The 20,364-nt window shown below is 36.6% G+C and overlaps 2 protein-coding genes across 2 annotated transcripts in view; one reads left to right on the top strand and one right to left on the bottom strand.

Moving 5' to 3' along the window:
- LOC126759340 (uncharacterized) overlaps positions 1 to 20,364 on the bottom strand; it is a 134,416-nt gene that overhangs the window by 18,372 nt on the left and 95,680 nt on the right. The window contains exon 13 of the mRNA XM_050474074.1: positions 11,115 to 20,232. Coding sequence (XP_050330031.1) covers positions 11,115 to 20,232 — 9,118 coding nt within the window. The remainder of the gene's footprint in view (positions 1 to 11,114; positions 20,233 to 20,364) is intronic.
- The window catches only part of LOC126759164 (frizzled-3), a 485,412-nt gene that overhangs the window by 447,312 nt on the left and 17,736 nt on the right, over positions 1 to 20,364 (top strand). The window lies entirely within an intron of this gene.

The following is a 20,364-nucleotide window of genomic DNA, read 5'->3' as shown; positions in this document are numbered from 1 at the left end:
AAATTTTTCAAAATTAAGGGGGGAGCCTGCTTTAGAGGCTTAAAAATTTCGATTTCTTTTAGGAGTTTTTTGGGCAGAAAAGAAATAATTGATTAAAGCGAAATTTCTAGGGCTTATAGTTATATGTTTAAACATCATTTATACATTTTTATACCCTGAACAGGGTATATTAAGTTTGTCACGAAGTTTGTAACACCCAGAAGGAATCGTCGGAGACCCTATAAAGTCTCTCCGTCTGTCCGTCTGTCTGTATATATACGAACTAGTCTCTCAGTTTTTAAGATATCGTTTTGAAATTTTGCAAACGTCATTTTCTCTTCAAGAAACTGCTCATTTGTCGGAACGGCCGATATCGGACCACTATAACATATAGCTGCCATACAAACTGAACGATCGGAATCAAATGCTTGTATGGAAAACTTTCACATTTGACAAGATATATTCACGAAATTTGGTATATATTATTTTCTAAGGCAACAATGTAATCTCCGAAGAAATTGATCAGATCGGTTAACTATAGCATATAGCTTCCATACAAACTGAACGATCGGAATCAAGTTCTTGTATGGACAACTTTCACATTTGACAAGATATATTCACGAAATTTGGTATATATAATTTTCTAAAGCAACAATGTAATCTCCGAAGAAATTGATCAGATCGGTTAACTATAGCATATAGCTTCCATACAAACTGAACGCATAGTTACAAACAGAAATGCACCTGTGAAGGGTATTTAGCTTCGGTGCAACCGAAGTTAACGTTTTTTCTTGTTTGGATACCAAATCTTTGGTATTCTGCCTTTGGGAAGCATTTGCCCGATGCATCTCGCATGTGCATTTGTCGGACGGCGGGCAGGATGCAGGTCGCAATTTCTGTCGGAAACAAAAAATTCTAAGAGATTCATATTTTTTAAATAATTTATCTTCTAGTTAAACTAAAAAAATTCCAAAAAAAATGTGTAACATTTTACAAATTTCTTGAAAATTGAAAAAAGTGGTTTTTGACCAAAAAAATAGTTGTTTAAAAATAAGTTCAAACTTGACTTTTCTTGGTTTTTTTAGTTTAAATAGAAGATAATTTAATGCCAAAAATAATAAAATTTGCCACAATTCCATACAACGTTTAGTTTTTTTTCTATCCTGAATGCCAATTAAGAAAAATCGTAAAAATGAAAAAACGAGAAATCGCGCGTCAAAGTTTTGCTTTCTGCCCAAGCGCTCATACATATATCTGCTAGACGCTCGGTCACTATTTCCCTTCTAGCTTCGAAAATATTTCGAATTCCCATCTATAGCTTTGGCGACATATTCTAAGATTATTTTTGAAGAGATTTAAGCAAAAAAAAATCGATATTAAAATGGAGGAAGTAGAATAAAACCATTGTTCTGATTTAGAGGTTATAACAGTTATATACACATAAAAATTCATATCGTTCCGGGGAATATTTTCGAAGTTACACGAAAATTTGAAAAGGCGTTTCAGAATGCTTGGAAGTGCGTTGCAAACTTTGTTAACACGAGCTTCTAGAAATTATTCAATTTAGCTGGAGATAATTAGATGCAGATAATTTAGAATTTTTTCTAAGTGAAAAAAATTTACTAATAGTAAGCGCTAAGCAAGAGCTATAACATATTGAGACGTTTGAACGTGTCAATAAGCGATTGGAATGTCAGTTGTTTATTGAAAGGAAAACAAAATCGCTTGAATACTAACAACAGCTGCATGATTATTGCTTCGAGCTGCACACAAGAAGATATGTAAATACCTGCAAATGGACACGACTGACTGACTAAAGCAATGTAAATACGGACATGCCAATTTTGATGTTGACCTAAGTGATCAATAGCTGTTTATGCACACATAACGACAAACCAAAATTGATGCCAATGGAATGACAATAAATTACAGCAATAATTATGCAACAAAGCCAACACTATATATCTATATGTATATATATATATATATCTATATGTATATATACATATATCTATATGTTTATATATGCCAGTTTGTATGTCATTGTTACTACAGCGCCGCATTAACCATCTCATTTACACAATAACCACATTCCAACGACTTGCACACGTTAATAGTGCCGCCTTATTAATTTACCAGTTTTGTATCTGGTTGCTTCTTCATTTTATCTTATTGGCGATGAGCAAACAATATTAAATGCATACATACATATTGTTGCTTGCATAACAGCAGCCATGTGATTGAGCATGCGCAAATGCCAATCTTTGAAGCTTGAAGTGGCGTCGCGCTTATATTTTGTATAATATAGCTATGTACTTATAATATAGGTATGTATCTATACGTGTGCTAGTGCCTTTGTTTACATTTGCTTAAATGAAGCAATCACTGTGAATTAGCGTACCAGTCTGTGGCTTGTACATAGGTTCTATTAACAATTAAAATTTTAGCGTGTTGGACTTTTGAAAAAATCAAGATGTGCTAGAAATGTGATTCTAACAGCATACAACCTGACTACTAATTTTACAAGTTGAGTTAAAACGAGTTTTCTCAAGCAAACTTTGCACAAAAGACTAAAGTTAGCTGGTGTTTAGAAGCTAATATTTAGAGTTCTATTTCATTATTGTCATTTGTTTTAAAAATCGTTTTTTACTATTCAAAAAAAAAAAAAAATCAATTTTAATTATTATGAAATTTTTAAAACTTGTAAAATTTAATTTTCGTAAATACATTTTTTAAATAATTTTGTTTATTTATATATATTAGGGTGTGTCATTCTGAGTCAACCTTTTTTTTTCAACTGAAAAACAGGCTAAAAACTTTCGAAAATGTGAAAAAGAAAGTCACTCAAAAGATGAGCTCTTAATATTAATATTAAGAGGTGCCTATTTCAAATTTTCTGTTTTCCATATAAATTACATGGAAAAAAATCATTTTTATTTGTGGTGGTTATTTTGCGTAGGTTATTATATGTGCACGCGATGGCTGCCAGTAGGGATGGTAAACTTGATTCCGATTCTACTCGAAAATCGAGTTTTCTCGTAAAATAATCGATTTTTCGGAATCGATCTTCAGTAGTCGAAGTCGATTGAGAATCGATTCTTGACATATGTATAAGTATATATATATTTTTTTTCGTCTTTTTGATTTTTATATATTTATTTACTTTCAATTTATTGATTAATTTATATTTTTTTAACGATTTTTTGTCATTAACACAAGCGCTTTAATTTAAAGTTTTTGAATAAAAAATATTTAACTGAATTAGTTTTACAATTTAACACTTTTCAAATGTTTTATTTTAAATTATTTGATTTTTTAAATTAATTAGTTTTACAATTTTACAATTTTCAAATGTTTTATTTTAAATTATTTGATTAATAATTTTTTGGAAATAATTTTTTTTAATTTTTAGACCATTTTTATTACGAATATTTTTGGTTTTAAACTCTTTAAATATAAATATTAAGTTCATCAAGTCGAAAATTTTTTATTTTATATTATTTTAATTGCTACACTTTAAATTTTTAAAACAAAGTTTAAGGTTAAAATACTTAAATTTAAGTTTTGTAAAATTTTCAAATCTTTTTCAAAGAATGAATAATTTTTTTAAGCGTTTATACATTTATGTCAATAATTTTTTAAATTTAATTTACTATTAAAATATATATTTAAATTAAAATAATATTTATTTTGTTTAATATTATATATAACAATATAAATATTAAATATTATATAACAATATAAATATTATTTGATTTTATTTATTATTAATATTGAGTATTATTTTAGCGCTTGCATACTATTTTTAAAAAAGCTCGAGTTTGGAGTTTTCACTTAAATTGTTAAAGTTAAAAATTTAAGTTTTTTTTTAATTTTCAATATTAATATTTTTATGTTTTAAATTAAAATTTTTTATTTATAATTTTTTTTTTTTTATTATTTCATTTAATTATCATAGTCGTTATACGTTTAACTCGTAAATATTATTAGATATATGTATATATTATAGAGATATTTAAATTTATATATGTATTTTAGTTAAATGTTTCGAAACTGTAAATATTTATTTGAGAAAATATAAAAAAATTTTAAATCGAACAATTGAGTATACATAAATAAATGAAATTGAATTGAAAACTAGATCATTATTTTGACTATTAAAATTATAAAAACTAAATCATTGTTTTTACTATTAAAATTATAAAAAAACTAAATCATTGTTTTTACTATTAAAATTATAAAAACTAGATCATTATTTTTACTATTAAAATTATAAAAATTAAATCATTGTTTTTACTATTAAAATTGACCACAAAACCTTCAGTGACTGCCAACAAAATCGAATTACTTTAAATTTATCAGTATTTGCTAAATCTATTTTTGTGACATTTTGAATGCTGCTTGCATTTTGAACACCTTTGCTTGCAAATTTGTTTGCACATGAGTACTCAAAAAAAAATCAAAAAATGCTACCTTTTGAAAATCAAGTTTCGTGAATTTAACAATTTCGAGTAAACAACACTTGCATGAGCAAATCGTAAAAACGCAAAAATTTATTGCCGCTACTCATATGAAATACTGCATGGTTTCGAATAACCAACGCGACGGCGGTACGCATGAAATCTAGCCACTGCAATCGAGCATAAAATTACGGTAAAACATGTGGAATTAATATGCCGCGCTGGTGATTTTTGTTTTGCTGGCTGAAGCTTTATGTCAGCAATCGAGTGTTGGCGCTCGCTCAAGCGTTGGCGCTGAACTTGGCTAACAATTGTTGCATGCTCACTTAGAATAGAATATTTAAGTGAATATCAGGTAATTTAAAGTAAACTTATATTGTGTGTACAAACAATTTGTATATATGTGTGTTGCTTTTTTCACTTCAAAACAGTGCATGTAAGTGCAGTGTCATCCAAACTGCTGCGCTTCAATAAGCAATTCTGTTCATGCAAAGCGCATGTTAATACATGCATGCACAAATATGCAGTTAAGCAAGTGTGTGCACTTTATATGCAGCACACGTCAGTGTACATAAGTTTCAAGAGCCGGATTTTACCTGAATTTACTGTTTTTTCTGTTAATTTTCGTTTCTGTGATATAATCGCTTTGAAGCGACTCCAGAATATTTGATTACGCCAGCGAAGTTTGAAATGAACTTTTTTTTGTTGAATTGGCTACACAAATGCGTGCGAATTGGTACTAAAACAACAAAATAATAATTAAAAAAAAATATCTCAAACATTTTTTGAACACGACAGTTTTAAATCATTTAGGTTGAGATCAACATAAAGCAGCAACAAACATAAGATTGCGGTGCTTTTATTTGTTGCTCACGGATGTCTGCTGGCAACAAGTGTTGCTAGACGAAGAGCTCGTTCGCGAGACACTTTGTTGTTATTACGAGCACCTGTCAAGCGGTATGCAGATTTTCGATGCGTGACTTGACTTTTTGAGAAACTTTGTATGTATGTACATATGTATGTACATTAATAAAATAGTTGTTGTTCAATGCAAAAATCATCGTAAAAGTTCATTTTGTTGCCACTGTACAACGAGATCTGCCGAGGAGCGATTTTAGACATTTTAAACTAAAGTGACACTCTTGTGATATTTTGGTTTTCGGTTTCAAATGTTTCGCATTTATTGGTTAGTTCTTCTAATTTGTGTTTGACTTACGTTGTATGGGGATAGCGAAGGCGCTATCTAGTCAAATAAAAAAGTTTTCCATACAAGAACATGGTTCGAACCTTTCAGTTTGTATGGTAGCTATAGCATATACAGTGGTCAGATATTGCTGGTTCCGACAATTGAGTTACGGAGGAAAGTATGTGTGGCAAAAATAACCCATTGTACTGGAATAATAACTATAGAATACTAAATTATAACAATGTCTACCGCTGAGTTGAATGTATCGACCTATTCAACATTATTGGTTCAAATACAGACTGAGGTAAAATCAAAAGTCTTATAGATTTCGTATTCAAATATTTTGTTAGGTGAGTCACTAAGTTTAGTCTATGAGTGCTTTAATAGCACAAAGAAATTACAAGACAATAGAAAGAGTGGAGTGACGAACCGATAAATTAACTGGTACAATCGAGTAATGATGAAATGGCAAGCGGTTTTAGTTTTACTCAAGAACTAGGAACCAAATTCGGTTCAACTGTTAAACAAACAAGTAAGGAAGGACTAAGTTCGGGTGTCAGCCAACATTTTATACTCTCGCATGATAAAGTGATAATCGAGATTTCATTATCCGTCATTTAAATATTTTTTTATTTTGCTGTAAAATTAATTAGATTAGTAGTTCCTGAGTTATGGTTTTTGGTCCATAAGTGAGCGACGCCACGCCCATTTTCAATTTTTAAAAAAAGCCTGGGTGCAGCTTTCTTCTGCCATTTCTTCCGTAAAATTTAGTAATTCTGACGTTTTTTGTTAGTCGGTTAACGCACTTTTAGTGATTTTCAACAAAACTTTTGTATGGGAGGTGGGCGTGGTTATTATCCGATTTCTTCCATTTTTGAACTGTATATGGAAATACCTGAAGGAAACGACTCTGTAGAGTTTGGTTGACATAGCTATAGTAGTTTCCGAGATATGTACAAAAACTTAGTAGGGGGCGGGGCCACGCCCACTTTTCCAAAAAAATTACGTCCAAATATGCGCCTCCCTAATGCGATCCTTTGTGCTAAATTTCATTTTAATATCTTTATTTATGGCTTAGTTATGACACTTTATATGTTTTCGGTTTCCGCCATTTTGTGGGCGTGGCAGTGGGCCGATTTTGCCCATCTTCGAACTTAACCTTCTTATGGAGCCAAGGAATACGTGTGCCAAGTTTCATCATGATATCTCAATTTTTATTCAAGTTACAGCTTGCACGGACGGACAGACAGACATCCGGATTTCAACTCTACTCGTCACCCTGATCACTTTGGTATATATAACCCTATATCTGACTCTTTTAGGTTTAGGACTTACAAACAACCGTTATGTGAACAAAACTATAATACTCTCCTTAGCAAATTTGTTGCGAGAGTATAAAAAAACGTCGCTGGTGTAAGTGTGGATTTTACTTTTGTAAGCAACATTTTCCCTATGTCTCTAAATAAAATAGAAAGTAGTTGAAGCGAATGCGGATATTTAAAATAATTTAGTCTTAAGTTTTATAGAACTCTACCTGATACCTGATTTAATATCTTGACTATTGAATCTAAAGCCATGTTTACATAGTGGAGATGGCACGCAAAAGACAGCATTATTTTTCGCTTTGAGAAGGAGACTATAACTTTCATCATGGATATATAAAGAGGCACAGATAGAAAATTCTAGGCTGCTTCATAATTCGAACTAGAATATTGAAGAAGGTTGGATAGTAGTATTATTTTTTATGACGCGAATTGTCTTTCGAGTAGCTGAAAGTGTACACGAAGACCGCGAATAGTCGATTTGGCGCCGTTCGCAGCAACTCGGACTAACGTATGGAACGACTTGGCGCATTTTACGTCGTACAAAAAACAGCTTATGTAAGAACTGCAGGCTCTCGATCTTTCAAGTGACATCGATTTAAAAGCGCCATTTCAAGAAAAAAACGTGGTGAGAACGTAATCGTCAATGGCGCTCGTTATCGCATCATTGTAACCGACTATTTGATGCCTGAAACTGAAGCTCGCGATGTCGGCGAGATTTGGTTTCAACAAGACGCACCATTTCTCGCACATCGCATCAAGCTTGTCTGTATTTATTGAGAGAACACTTCGGTGAGCAGATAATTTCGCGTTTTGGGTCGCTCGATTGGCCACCAAGATCATGTGATATCACACAGCTAGACTTTTTCCTGTGTGGATATGTAAAATCTAAAGACTATACCGATGCAGGCTTTGGAGCAAAACATCAAGCTTGTCATTCGCCAGTTACCAGTCGAACATTTGAAAGAGAAAGTCTTCAGGAATGTTCTTTCGAATAATAATAAACATTACCCAATAAAATTTAAGTGTCTGTGTTTTTTTTTTTTAAAGTAGGGAACCTCGAAATGTATCGCACTTTAGTTTCTGCTTCGCCGCTTAGTAGCTCAGCTCTTTAAAAAAGTAGGGAACCTCGAAATGTATCACACTTTAGTTTCTGCTTCGCCGCTTAGTAGCTCAGTGGAAACGAGGGAGTGAGTGCACAGCGTAAAAACGGTTTTCAAAAACAATTCACTACTCAAATAATTTGACAACTTAGGCATTATTAATTATTTTTTGGTTAATACTTTGACTTAATTAAAGTTGAGAATTTAATTTCTATCAATATTATTTTTCTCATATTTTTTTAACCCATTAAAAAATTAAATATCAATTAGAAATTAGCAAAAATGACTGATATTAAATTTTTTTAAATATGAATTTTAAAAAATATGTTAAAAATGATTTTCAAAAAAATTCTTAGTTCGCTTGCTCGAATTGCTTAAAAAACCATTATTTAAGAAAGAGAGCAACACAAAGTCTTAATTGAAAATTTCCGCTCACAGTGACCTAGTTTTACTGATTATTGGTTTGTAAAATATAAATTATATATATAGTATGTATATAAGTACATGAGAGCCTCTAGTTTCGAGTGCCTCATTTATGTGCTTCAAGTAATTACTGTTAGTCTACGGTTGTCTACTTGCTGTGGGTAAGTGATTATTTTGTGAGTAAGGACATTATTAACGTAAATTCATACAGCCTTAAATTTAAAAAGTAACAAATAAAACATGTTTAAATAAGTACGTATATAAAAGTGTGTTGCGTAGTTATCGTGTGCTACTATATAAGAAACGTATGTATATGTAATTGTTTATATACAATAATTAAAATTTGTATTTTTTACAAAGTATTTGTGCATTTTTGTTTTTATTGAGTACTTACAATGTCATTTCTATAAAAATATACATAAATATTTTACAACTAATTATACATGTGACTTATGTACTGTTTAATTGTTTAAATACATATAAGATATTCGATAAGTACTTTGTAAATATTTTGAAAATATTAAAATATATAAATACAAAAGTATAAGTGTACAAAAGTGTAGCGATAAAGGTGTAGAGGGTATAAAAGTTTGAAATAGAAATAAACATATGTTGCAAAAATAAACGAAACTTAACTGAACCAATAAAAGTTTTCTTTTTTTAAGGTATTAACGCCGTTTCTGTGCTTTTAGCGGAGGATATGACCACCAGATTTGAGGCACATTTACATATTTATTGCATATCTTTTCGTTTATAAAAACATTTTTAAATATGTAAGTGTATTTATATGTTTGCAAGCAAATTTTTGCTGTTATGACTCAATTTTTATATATGATTTTCTTGCTTTTGTTTTGATTTTTGTTTTTTTTTTATGCAAAAAAGCTTATGAATATGTAGCGAAAAGCAGCAGCATAGCAAGCAAGTTACCTTCATACAAGCTGAACTTTTTAAATGACAGCGGACATATGCTTGTTCTTAAATGTATGTATGAATTTATATGAAAAAAAAAAACATAGAAAAGCTAACGCTTCCTCAGCGAACTAAAAAATTTTACTGTAAGTAAAGAGTAAACGTTAAGAAAAAGCTCTAAACTAGTCTAGACAAAAACCTACATAATTTTTCAAGCATATAGCCAAGGGCAATACGTTGATTCTAACAGTTTGATAGATATAGAAAACGAAGCTCGTATAAAACCGAACTTTTTATACCCAATGCAGAGAAGTTTAAATAATTTTTGTAATTTCAGAAAAGACTTTTAAATCTTTCAGCACATTATGCTCAAGGCGAATTTCTAAGTATAGAAAGCGGTTACAAAATTTTTAATAATTTTTGTAATTACAAAATGACTTTTAGAGCTTCCAGCACTTAATGCTCAAGGTTAATTTCTAGCAAGGAAAGTGTTTTCAAAATATTTAATTAAAAAGTTAGAGATTTTAGTTGTGGAATTTCATTTTAGAGATCATTTTTTTTATATAGCTTTGAGGAGAGATTGATTTATCTGTTAGATAGAACATATAACATAAAAGCTTCAAAGAGTTCTTGCACAGTAGAGAGAATTTGCATGAAAAGCTTTGAAGACAGGTTTTGTTAGGTAAAACAGAGAACATTTGCTCAAATGCTTTTAAAGAGAGCGCTTTATTTATTAGATGGAATAGAGAAGCATGGTCTAAAATATTTATATATTGGAGTTGGTAGAAAGAGAAGTTTTGCAGATAGTATTATATAAGTGAATAGAGACTCTATTGAATATATTGACAAAATAAATTAATTGAAATGAAACGTCTATTCTAGACTCTATTGAGTATATTGACCAAATAAATTAATTGAAACGAAACGTCTATTAATCTTCGATAGCTTCGTTAAACACGAATACTTAGCTTTCAAGCTTGAAATTAAGTATTATTGAGTTTACTCTTTATTACGTTGTATTCGAGATCTCCGATGGAGAAAATACCGTTCATGTATTGCGAAAATATTTCGGTGTTTTGGAGAGTACTTATTTTATAAAAGCGATAACTCAAAGCATTGTCCAAAGTTTGGACTTTGACAGCTGCTTGTGTATACAAACCAACTCTCTTATAATGCGCTCTTAATAAGCGCTCAAAGCTTGACTAATGTGCTGACACTATAAGTATTTACGAAGTTATTTACGTACATTTTAGAGCCGCACGCGTTGGGTATATGAAAAATGAAACATTTGAAGAGAGTGACAGTGAGCATGAGAAGGAGAAAGCGTCAAAAGAGAGCATAAATTTAGTGAGTTGCTTGAAATAATACTTAATTATGTTTGTTAAGAAGCGAACGCAAATAATTATTTTGCAATTATTTCACTTTTTCACATATTTATTTGCATTTAAGTAGAATAACAAAATATATTAAAAATCGCCAGCTTAAAAGACGCACAAAATAATGGTAAGACTAGAAATTTATAAGCTACTACGAGTATTTTATGTGAACAAATTGATAATAATAATATAAATAAACAAACCTACGCGCTGCACCCTTTATTCTTTACTACAGTATACAGACATATAAATGTGTACACCAACTCACGTAGCTCATGTAATAATATAAGCACTTTGCACTTTCACTGCAAAAGCTTCCACTTAAAATTAGCTAAACTAAAGCGCTAAGCGTTCTCAATCGAATTGTATGACGCGCACTCGCGGCGTCGTTATCGGCGCTGGCGTTGTTGTTGGCAACTCTGTAACGCTTGCGCTTGTGCTGCTAGTTTGGTAACCCTCATCATTGCTGACAACATCTGGGGTTACTATTGCGACAGGCGCGTCAGCTGGCGCCGCTGTGGTGTGCCTGGGTTTGCCGGATTTCTGCAATTTACGCGCCCTATGTTTACGCGATTTCTTCTTACGCACCACATGCGTCTCGGTGCTAAAGCTTATCACTTCTTTCACTATGCTGCCACTATTTAAGCTACTCGTAGCATTCGTACTAACACTAGAACCTGCAGCGCTATCACTGTCACTACTATTACCAACACTGGAAGCTACGGTTTTAGACACATTCGCGCCTGCGAGTTGGGCTTTGGCGTTTGTGTCGTGTATGAGATTAGTGGGTGCCTCAATGACAGAGGCAAAACGACTGGAGTATTCTGCATTCGAGTCAGCGGGTTTGGGTTCGGTTAATTGGGTTTGGTCAGTGATGGTGGAGGCCGCTTTATTTTCGGCTGAGACTGTGCGATCTACTTTACTGAGTATGACTTTGTCGAGGTTGGCTATGGTTATGACTAGGGGGGAGGACTCATTGGATTCGGGACGTAAGAGTGGTAGTGGTACAACGGGTCTTACGTATGTGCTTGATTTCACCGCCGTATCGGTGCTAGCCGTATCTTCGGTGGCTACCGCTGTAGATGTAGTCGTTTCCACAAGATTACTGTTAACTTCAGTTAAATTAGCATTGTATTGGCTAAAAGTTGCTTCAATTGTGCTTGAGTTTGCTATCAACGGCATTATTGTTGTGTTCTCATCTTCAGCTACGATATTACCTACAATCGTTGTGGATTCTAAATTTGTGGAGACTTCGTTAGGAATGTTAATTACACTATCGCTATGCGGGATTAGGGGCAAAGCGCTTGCAGTTGTGGTGGTGGTGGATGTTTCTGTCGTTGATAATGTCGTGGTCGTCGGTAAAGCCAAACTTGAGCTCGTGCTTGTACTTGGTGTTGTAATTTCTATGTTTAGTGTTTCGTTCTCATTTACGTTTGCGTTCTCGTTTATGTTAACGGTACTAGTTGTGGTTGTTTCGTCTGTACCGAATATGTAGTACACATTATTTACAGAATTGAGTTCTTTACCTTGCCGTCCACCTTCGAATAAGCCTTCCAAGGAGATGGTCGAGGACTCCACCGCACTGCGTATAACTTCGGGTATCAATGCTTTACCGTTACGTTGTTCCAAAGTAGTGCGCACTTGTGCACTCTCCGTAGAATAGGTATACTGTGGCACAAAGTAAGGCACACCCTCGGGCAACGAATTCCTTACAGGCGCTGATGCGGTCGGCTCTGTAGGTGTGTAATCGGTAACAGTGCTGTGTCCATCAACGGAGATATCGCTACCATCGACCAAATGCACAAATTTCACTACGCTGATTTCGCCCAGCTGCTCTAAATGTGGCAAAGACTCGACCTGTAGTTGCGACTCCTCGATCTTTTGGAGGAATTCTTGATTTGATTTCGATTTGCGTCGCAGCTTTTCGGCCTTTGAGGTGATCTCAACAATACGATTGATCTCTACCACTTTGTGCTTGGGACGCGCCCTCTCCGGCACCAATCGCCCAATTGTGTTTACGCTGTCGGTTGGCGGCCGTTTAGTCTGCTCGTCATCGGTCTGCGTGAATACGTGCAGTAGAGTCGTGGTCGGTGTTTGCGGTGTCGTAAATATAGTACGCTCACCAACTGATCCATTGTCCTGTGAAGAGATTTCATTAGCATTGACATAATAATCAGTGTTCGTGTCACTTGCGGCGGATGTGCGTGGTGTTGTGGTTATGTAACCCTGTTCACCACCGCCCACATCTGCTGTGTATTCATCATCGTTTTCTGTTTCTGTGTTTTGTTTGAAGGGTTCTTGTGTATCTTGTTGTTGATCTGTTGGTGTTTGTTTGGCGCCTGGAATGGCTATTTTCGGTTTTAGGGAAGTGTGTTTTTTGCTATTGATATCAAATATCTTTTTGTTGCGTGCATTTAGTGCTTCGATATTTAAATCTTCAATAAGTGAATTATCGCTAATGGTTTCCGGTGTCTCTGTGGAGGTGGCTGTGTATTTCCGTTCATAGGAACGTGTGTTGGTTGGTATGAATGGTGCCGGCTTTGTCGGTATTACCGGTGTGGTGCGCTCAAAAGTGGTGGCAATCGGTTTGAGTGGCAGACTTGGTGGCACGACACCTTGTGGCCTATTAACAACACGCGGTCTGTTTGTGACACGCGTGTTGCCAAGTGCAGAGGTGCCGAAACGATTACCATTGGTGCGTTCAGCTGAGGATGGTGGCTGGCGAGCTCTGCCGTTAAAAGGCACATTACCTGATGTAGGTGTAGAGGTAGAGGGTAGTGCGGGGCGTGCACCGGGTGGTACCCGGTTGTCTTTAGGACGGTATGTAGGTGTATTGAATTTGGGTGATGCTTGTTTTATATCATCGCCTGACGCATCGACATTTTCTTCATCTTCGTCCTCCTCCTCGTCTTCCTCTTCCTCCTCATTTTCACTAGCCACGTTTTCTTCAGTCTCCGTTTCAGTTTCTGCTGCTTTTTCTCTGAAGGAATTCAACAATGTAGTTGGTGGTTTATTGAACAAGCCAGTTGGACGTGTAACCGGACGTACGATCGGTACCGGTGTTTGTGGTTTGTTTTGTTCATCATTCGTGGTCGTTTCTTCCTCATCCTCATCCTCATCTTCATCATTTTCATCTTCATATTCTTCGTATTCCTCATCTTCAGCTAAAGTTTCACTATCCGGTATAGGCACTCGCTTGCCATCCTGTATGCGGAAACGTTTGGTTTCCGGCAGCAACTGACCGCGTGGATCTGTACGCACAAAGCCTTCACCTGTGTTGCGGTTCACGGCATTGAAAGGATGGAAACGTCCGAATTTACGGCGCACAAATTTGCGTTTCGGCTTTGATGTGGTTGGCACTGTAGTTGAGATCGTGATGCCGGATACCTTTGGTGGCACATATGGACGTCTGGCGACTAGTTTTCTACGGAATGTTGGACGAACCAGCGGCGTACTCTTCGTTGTGACTTCTTCATGTTCTTCTTCTTGGGTACCATTTTCAGTTTCATTTAGTTTTAACTTCGTCTGTGCGCCAAGTCCAAATGTACGTCTAGGTATAGCGGTAGTTAATTCAGCATTATTTTGCTCTTCATCATGGTTTTCGCTTTCATTTTGTGTTACTTTCAAGCGTGGCTCTATACTGTAGGGATGTCTCGGTATAGTAGTGGTTACTATATCGGCTGTATTCTGTTCCTCAGTATTACTCTCCGTTTCAGTTTCATTTTGTGTGGCTTTGGTACGTGCAAGTAAACCGAAAGGACGTCTGGTTATGGTTAGTGTATTTTTTATTGGCGTCTCATTGGTGTTGCTGTCTGTATCCGTGCTCTCTTCGAGTTCATTTGTGGCGATTACAGTTGTAGCATTGACATCTGGCAGTAGTTTTTTCAAACGCGTGGCTGCTACAATTGGTCGCGGTGACAGTGTTTGCCCAGCAACAATATTTTCGGTAGATTCAGAGACTACTGTTACATTACTTAGTTTGTTCTCTATTTCTTTCTCTTGATCCAATACTGGTGTTGATGTACCATCTACATTTTCATCATAATCTTCTTCTTCCTCAGCATCTTCTTCATTTTCGTCTTCATTTCCATCTTCCTCGCCATCTTCCTCATTTTCAGCAGCCGCTTTCGTTGTGCTACTCGCGCGCGAAAACACAAACGGACGTCGCGTCGGCAGGGTAAAGCCACTTGTAACGGTTGTGGTGTCCTTAGATTTCGGCCGTATGAAGGCAGCGCGTGGCTTTTGGGTTGTTACAGGCGCGGTAACAGCTTCAGTATCTGTTTCCGTTTCGATTTCGGAATCGGTTTCACTATCCTCTTCATCAGTTTCATATTGTTTCTCAGTACTGCCCGAATTCACGTCGCTACCGAAGCGCGTACGATTGACTTTGCCAAATAAGTTCGTGCGCGCTTTATTGAGCTTGCTATCCTCGGTAACGGTGTCATTCTCACGTACACCCGTTGCGTCAACGGTTTGTGCGCGGAAGCTGTTCCCACGTCCAAAGCCGTAACGTGTACCATTGATACGTGGCGCACTTGTAAGAATTGTTTCATTGTCTACTTTAGTTTCTTTCGACAGCGTTGCTTCGGTTGTACGATTCAACGGTCGTATTAACTTGCGTATAACTTTGCGGAAACGTTTTGTTGGCACTTGTTCTGTATTTACAGGACTTTCACTTTGGGTTTTTTGTGTATTAGGGTCTGTGGTATTAAAGGGTGCTAATCTAGTACGTTCTACTTGCTGTTCGGACGAAACAGGTGTATCTAAACTTTCGCTAACAGTGTTGGTAGTATTAGTAACACTAGAAATTGTAGAATTACTATTATCATTAACGCTAGAACTAATTAAGGTAGCATTACTATTGCCGCCAACTAGGCGGCGATACTTTAACACCCGTATACGTCTCAGTGTGGGAGCTGGACTAGTGGTTAACGTGCTTTCGGTGGTTGTGATTGTGCTGTCTTCATTTACTTCACTTTCGCTATAATCCTCATCATCTTCATCATCATCATCATCATCATCACCTTTATCATCTACTAACGCATTTACCTGATTTGTTCTTGTTGCTGTTCTATTTCTGTTCGACTGGTATAATTGTTTGGGCGTAAATTGGTTAGTAGCGGCACGCGTCGCCGACGTTGTTGTTGTTGGCGCTAAAGTAGTAGTAGTCGTTGTTGTTGTGAATCTTGCGCGGTTGAATTGATATTTCTGAAAACGTCGTTTAGAATTAACTTCATTACCCTTATCATTAGTGCTTGTTACTACAACATCATCATCATTATCAACATCATTATAATCAACATTATCAAACTGCTTATCAGCCTCACGTTCTGCTTCTTTAACTACATGACTACTCACATCATCTGTTATTCGTGTGCTGTTAGACTTGAGACTTAAATTAATTTTAGTTCCACTTAAAGTGTTAGCTACAGTGCTGGTACGGTTAGTATTATTACGATTTGCGAACAAACTAGCTATGCTATTTTTTACATTAAGTGCGTTGCTGTCGTGCTCAGCGCTTGAGTCTCCGTCATCAATATGTTCGTCTTGTTCGTCAGCATCGGTACTGGTTGGTCTCGCAGTGGTCTTGGCCCTATTGGCTGCAAGCAGTTGCAGTCTTGAGTTTACGACGCCTGCGTTATTTTCGTCACGTGTTTGACTTAACTTGACGCGTTCTCTCAAGTTTTGCAGGCTATTCTGTAGTTCAGTCGTAGGTGGTTTGGTTGGCGAGCGGCCAAATGCCGCCCGATTCGGTTCACTATTTTCGTCTGAGTTTTCATCATACTCATCATCACTGTCCTCATATTCATCATAATATTCTTTATCAGCGACGCTTGATGGCTTGTATGGACGGCGCGTAACAGCTTGCAGTCGCGTGCGTTCGCTTGTGAAGAACTGTGGTCGCTGGTATTGCGGTTTGCTTGGTCTTAGGGGTTCTTCATAGTCATCGCTGTATTCGTTATCATCCACATCTTCTACTTCTTCAGTCCTTTGGTAGAGACTTCGATTGATGCTTGGTAGTAGAGGTCGTTTTGTTGTAGTTGGCCGAGTCTTTTGCGCAAAAACATTAAAAGTGCGCTTAGTTGTCAAATCTTCTGTGCTTTTGGCAGGTGGCACTGTGGTCGTTTTCGCACGATTAATGCCGAAAGTGCGACGCGTTGTTGAATCAATATCAGTCGCCTCTATGGTAGCTGTTGACGTTTCAGTTGTCGGCAGTAAGAGCGCACGATGTCGATTTGTCTGTCCAAATACGATTTTCTTCGTACTGCTTGATTCTGATTCTGTTTTTGCCGATTCCGTGTCGTCCACATTTGTTAGCGACTCCGCTGGCAACTGCGTTGTAGTGCTGAAACGCTGTCGGTTAAAACCAGCAAATGGACGACGCGTTGTAGTTTCGACACTCGTAGACGTTTCATCGACGAGGTTCGGCGTTTCTGTGGTGGTTGTGCTCGTTGCATTCAATCGTTTACGTATGAGCGATGGAACACGTGTAGCTTTAAGCGTAGTGTTTTGCTTAGTCGTCGTATTGTTTGTTTCTTCAACAGCAGCCTGTGTGGTTGGTGCTTGGGTTGTGGTACTCTGTATACGTTTTCTAAGATTTACAGTTCGTCGTCCGGTGCTTTCCGTAGTAGTATCGACGCTGTTTTCTGTGTTGGTTTCTTCACTTGGCGCACTTGTAGTAGTTGTTACGTAAATACGCTTTCTTATCAGAACTGGACGACGCGTTGCTATATTATCATCCTCATTCTCTATTGTACTTGTGTTAATGCTTTCTACGCTGCTAGCGGTGCTGTTGTAGTTGCTATCGGTTACAGTTTCAGTTGTGTTCTCCTCGGACTGCTTCGACTCATTTCTTTCAAATATTATGTTGGAGTTCTCTTCCGTACTTGTAGTTGCCTCATTATCCTTCGCCGTCACCTCTTCTGAACTTTCAGTGGTTGTGCTAATGCGATTTAAAGTTGAATATGTGCGTTTGGTTGTACCTTCTATGATCGGCACATTTTCTTCGTCTTCCAATTTCTCTCCCTTATCAATATTCGTTGAATTGGCAGTGCTACTGGATGTGGCTTTGTTGCTAACTTCATTCAATGAGCTTTCGATGCTCGTCGTATCTACTGCGTCCGAGATAACCACTGGTGGTTTGGTGACGAGAGTCTTACGATTCAATACCGCGTATATACGCGTTTTGCCCGTGTTTGTATTAAGTGTATCAACTGTTGTTGTGCTGGTTTCATTCTCGGCAGTTTGCTCGCTCGAACTTTCCTCGTCACGTATCGCAGTTTTTATTGTTAACCTGTTCACAGCTGTGTATGGTCGCCGCGTTGTGCCTTTTGTTGTAGTTACTTCCTGTATATAGTCCTCTGCACTATTTTGATCTCTTATAGCGGACTCTGTTGTAGTTTTAAACCTGTTTAAGGCAATCAAAGGACGACGTGTGGTGGTGACGGTTTCGTCTTCAACGAACTCGTCTGCACTGTCTGCGTCTTGTTCATCCACACTCCCAGCGGTTGTGGTTCTGAGTTTGAGTCTATTAATGCTGTTGTATGACCGTCGAGTTGTTTCCAGCGGTTTAGTTGTGGTGGTATCTATCGAACTCTCGAGAGTGCTCGCATCAGTACTGTCCCCTTCAATGCTACCTTTTGGCTTTACCGTTGTGGTTCTAAATCGGGAACTGTTAATAAAATTTAGAGGTCGCCGAGTTGTGTTTGGCTGCGGTGCCCTTGTTGAAGCTGTTTTCTCATCGTCAATATTACTTTCCTCACTCTCTGTATCTGCATCGGTTGTTTTTACAGTTGTTGTTCTAAATCTCGAGCTATTGATAATATTAAAGGTGCGGCGTGTAGTTTTTGATAGAGGTTCGCTTGTGGTGACTTCAATTGAAGCATCTATCTCCTTCCCGCTATTACTTCCTTCAATGTCATCATCTTTTTCAGCAGTTTTAGATGTGGTCGTTCTAAACCTTAAGCTGTTAATACTAGTTAGAGGTCGTCGAGTTGTTTTTCGTAGAGATTCACTTGTAGTGTTTTCAATTGTTTTTGTTGTCTCATCCACACTGCCATTTTCCTCAACATCATTATCTTCTACAGCAATTTTAACAGTTGTAGTTCTAAAATTGGAACTGTTAATACTATTTAAAGGCCTTAGAAGACGCTGTGTTGTTTGCTCCAGAAGTTCATTAGTTGTACTTTCAATTGAAGCATATGACACCTCCTGACTATTACTTTCCTCACTATCATTATCCTCAACTGTAGTTTTAGCAGTTGTGGTTCTAAACTTGGAACCATTGATAATATTTAGAGGTCGTAGAGTAGACTTTTCCTGCAAAGAAATAGTTGTCTCATACAATTCCTCATCCTCGTTCTCACTCTTTATAGTTTTAATAGTTGTAGTTCTAAATTTGGAATTGCTGATACTATTTAGAGGTCGGCTAGTAGTTTTTTCTTGTGGTTCACTCGTTGTATTTTCAATTGAAGATTGTGCTTCCTCATCCACGTCTTCTCCTTCTGTGGCTTTAACAGTTGTAGTTCTTAATTTGGAACTATTTACACTATTTAAACGTTGTCGCGTAGTTTTATCTAGAGAATCGCTTGTTGTGCCACTAATCGACGCAGTTGTCTGCTCCACGCTGTTACTTTCTTCATTGTCAACAACTATGTCTGCACTTTTAGCAGTCGTCGTTCTAAATCTCGAATTGGGTAGCGCATTTAGGGGTCGTCGTGTCGTTTTTATCAGAGAATCTGTAGTTGTGGAACTCACATCATCGCTATAATCACTTTCATCTGACTCTTCTAAAGTCTTAACAGTTGTAGTTCCAAACTTCGATCGATTAATTGTAATTAAGGAGCGTCGTGTTGTACCTTCAATGGAATCATTTGTTACATCAGTCCCCGAAGCATTTATATTAGTAGCAGTTTGATCACTCAAATTATCGGATAATGGTCTCTTCGCAGTGAGACGTGTTGAGGGTTTACTAAATTGATTGAAGGTGCGTCGACCGGAAGTGCTCCCTATGTCTTCCTTGCTAATTGCTGATTGATCTTTGATTTCTTCATTTATTAAGTTGTTTGTCGATTGATCAGTTTTGTTTCGATTGAGCGTACCGTATACACGTTTCGTTTTGGTATATTTACTTGCAGTGATGGTTTCTGCAGCCGGAGATGCTTCTGTTGTAGTACGCAGGCGATTTAATGTTACGTAATTGCGTAAAGCGCGCGCATCTTCGTTCCGTTGTTGCTTATCTTGTGATAGTATAGTTATTTTTATTGTGGGTATTTCTTTGTCTATTGTTATTTCTGTAGTGGGATTAGTTAGGGCAGAATCTAAGTCGGGTTTAAGGGCCGAAAGTTGTGTGATTGTGGAGATTGGTTCTCTAAAAGTTTTGCCAACACGATTATTGTTGCTGCTTTCATCCTTCGTGTCGGTTAGGTATTCCTTAGCCGCTATGTTTGCTGTCGTTTGCATCGCTGCAAATAACTGTTCTAATTCGGCTTTTGCGTTTTGGTCATCAATTATTTCTTCTCCAGATGTTGTAAATTTTGTACCGATTGATTTTGCCCCCAGGTGCCCATCTACTTTGACCCGGGGGTTTTCAATAAAAAATGATCT

This window comes from Bactrocera neohumeralis, chromosome 5 (assembly GCF_024586455.1).
Source record: "Bactrocera neohumeralis isolate Rockhampton chromosome 5, APGP_CSIRO_Bneo_wtdbg2-racon-allhic-juicebox.fasta_v2, whole genome shotgun sequence".
In the NCBI taxonomy this organism is placed as follows: domain Eukaryota; kingdom Metazoa; phylum Arthropoda; class Insecta; order Diptera; family Tephritidae; genus Bactrocera; species Bactrocera neohumeralis.
Note: the sequence above shows the minus strand (reverse complement) of the source record. Positions and strands in the feature narration are given on the sequence as shown.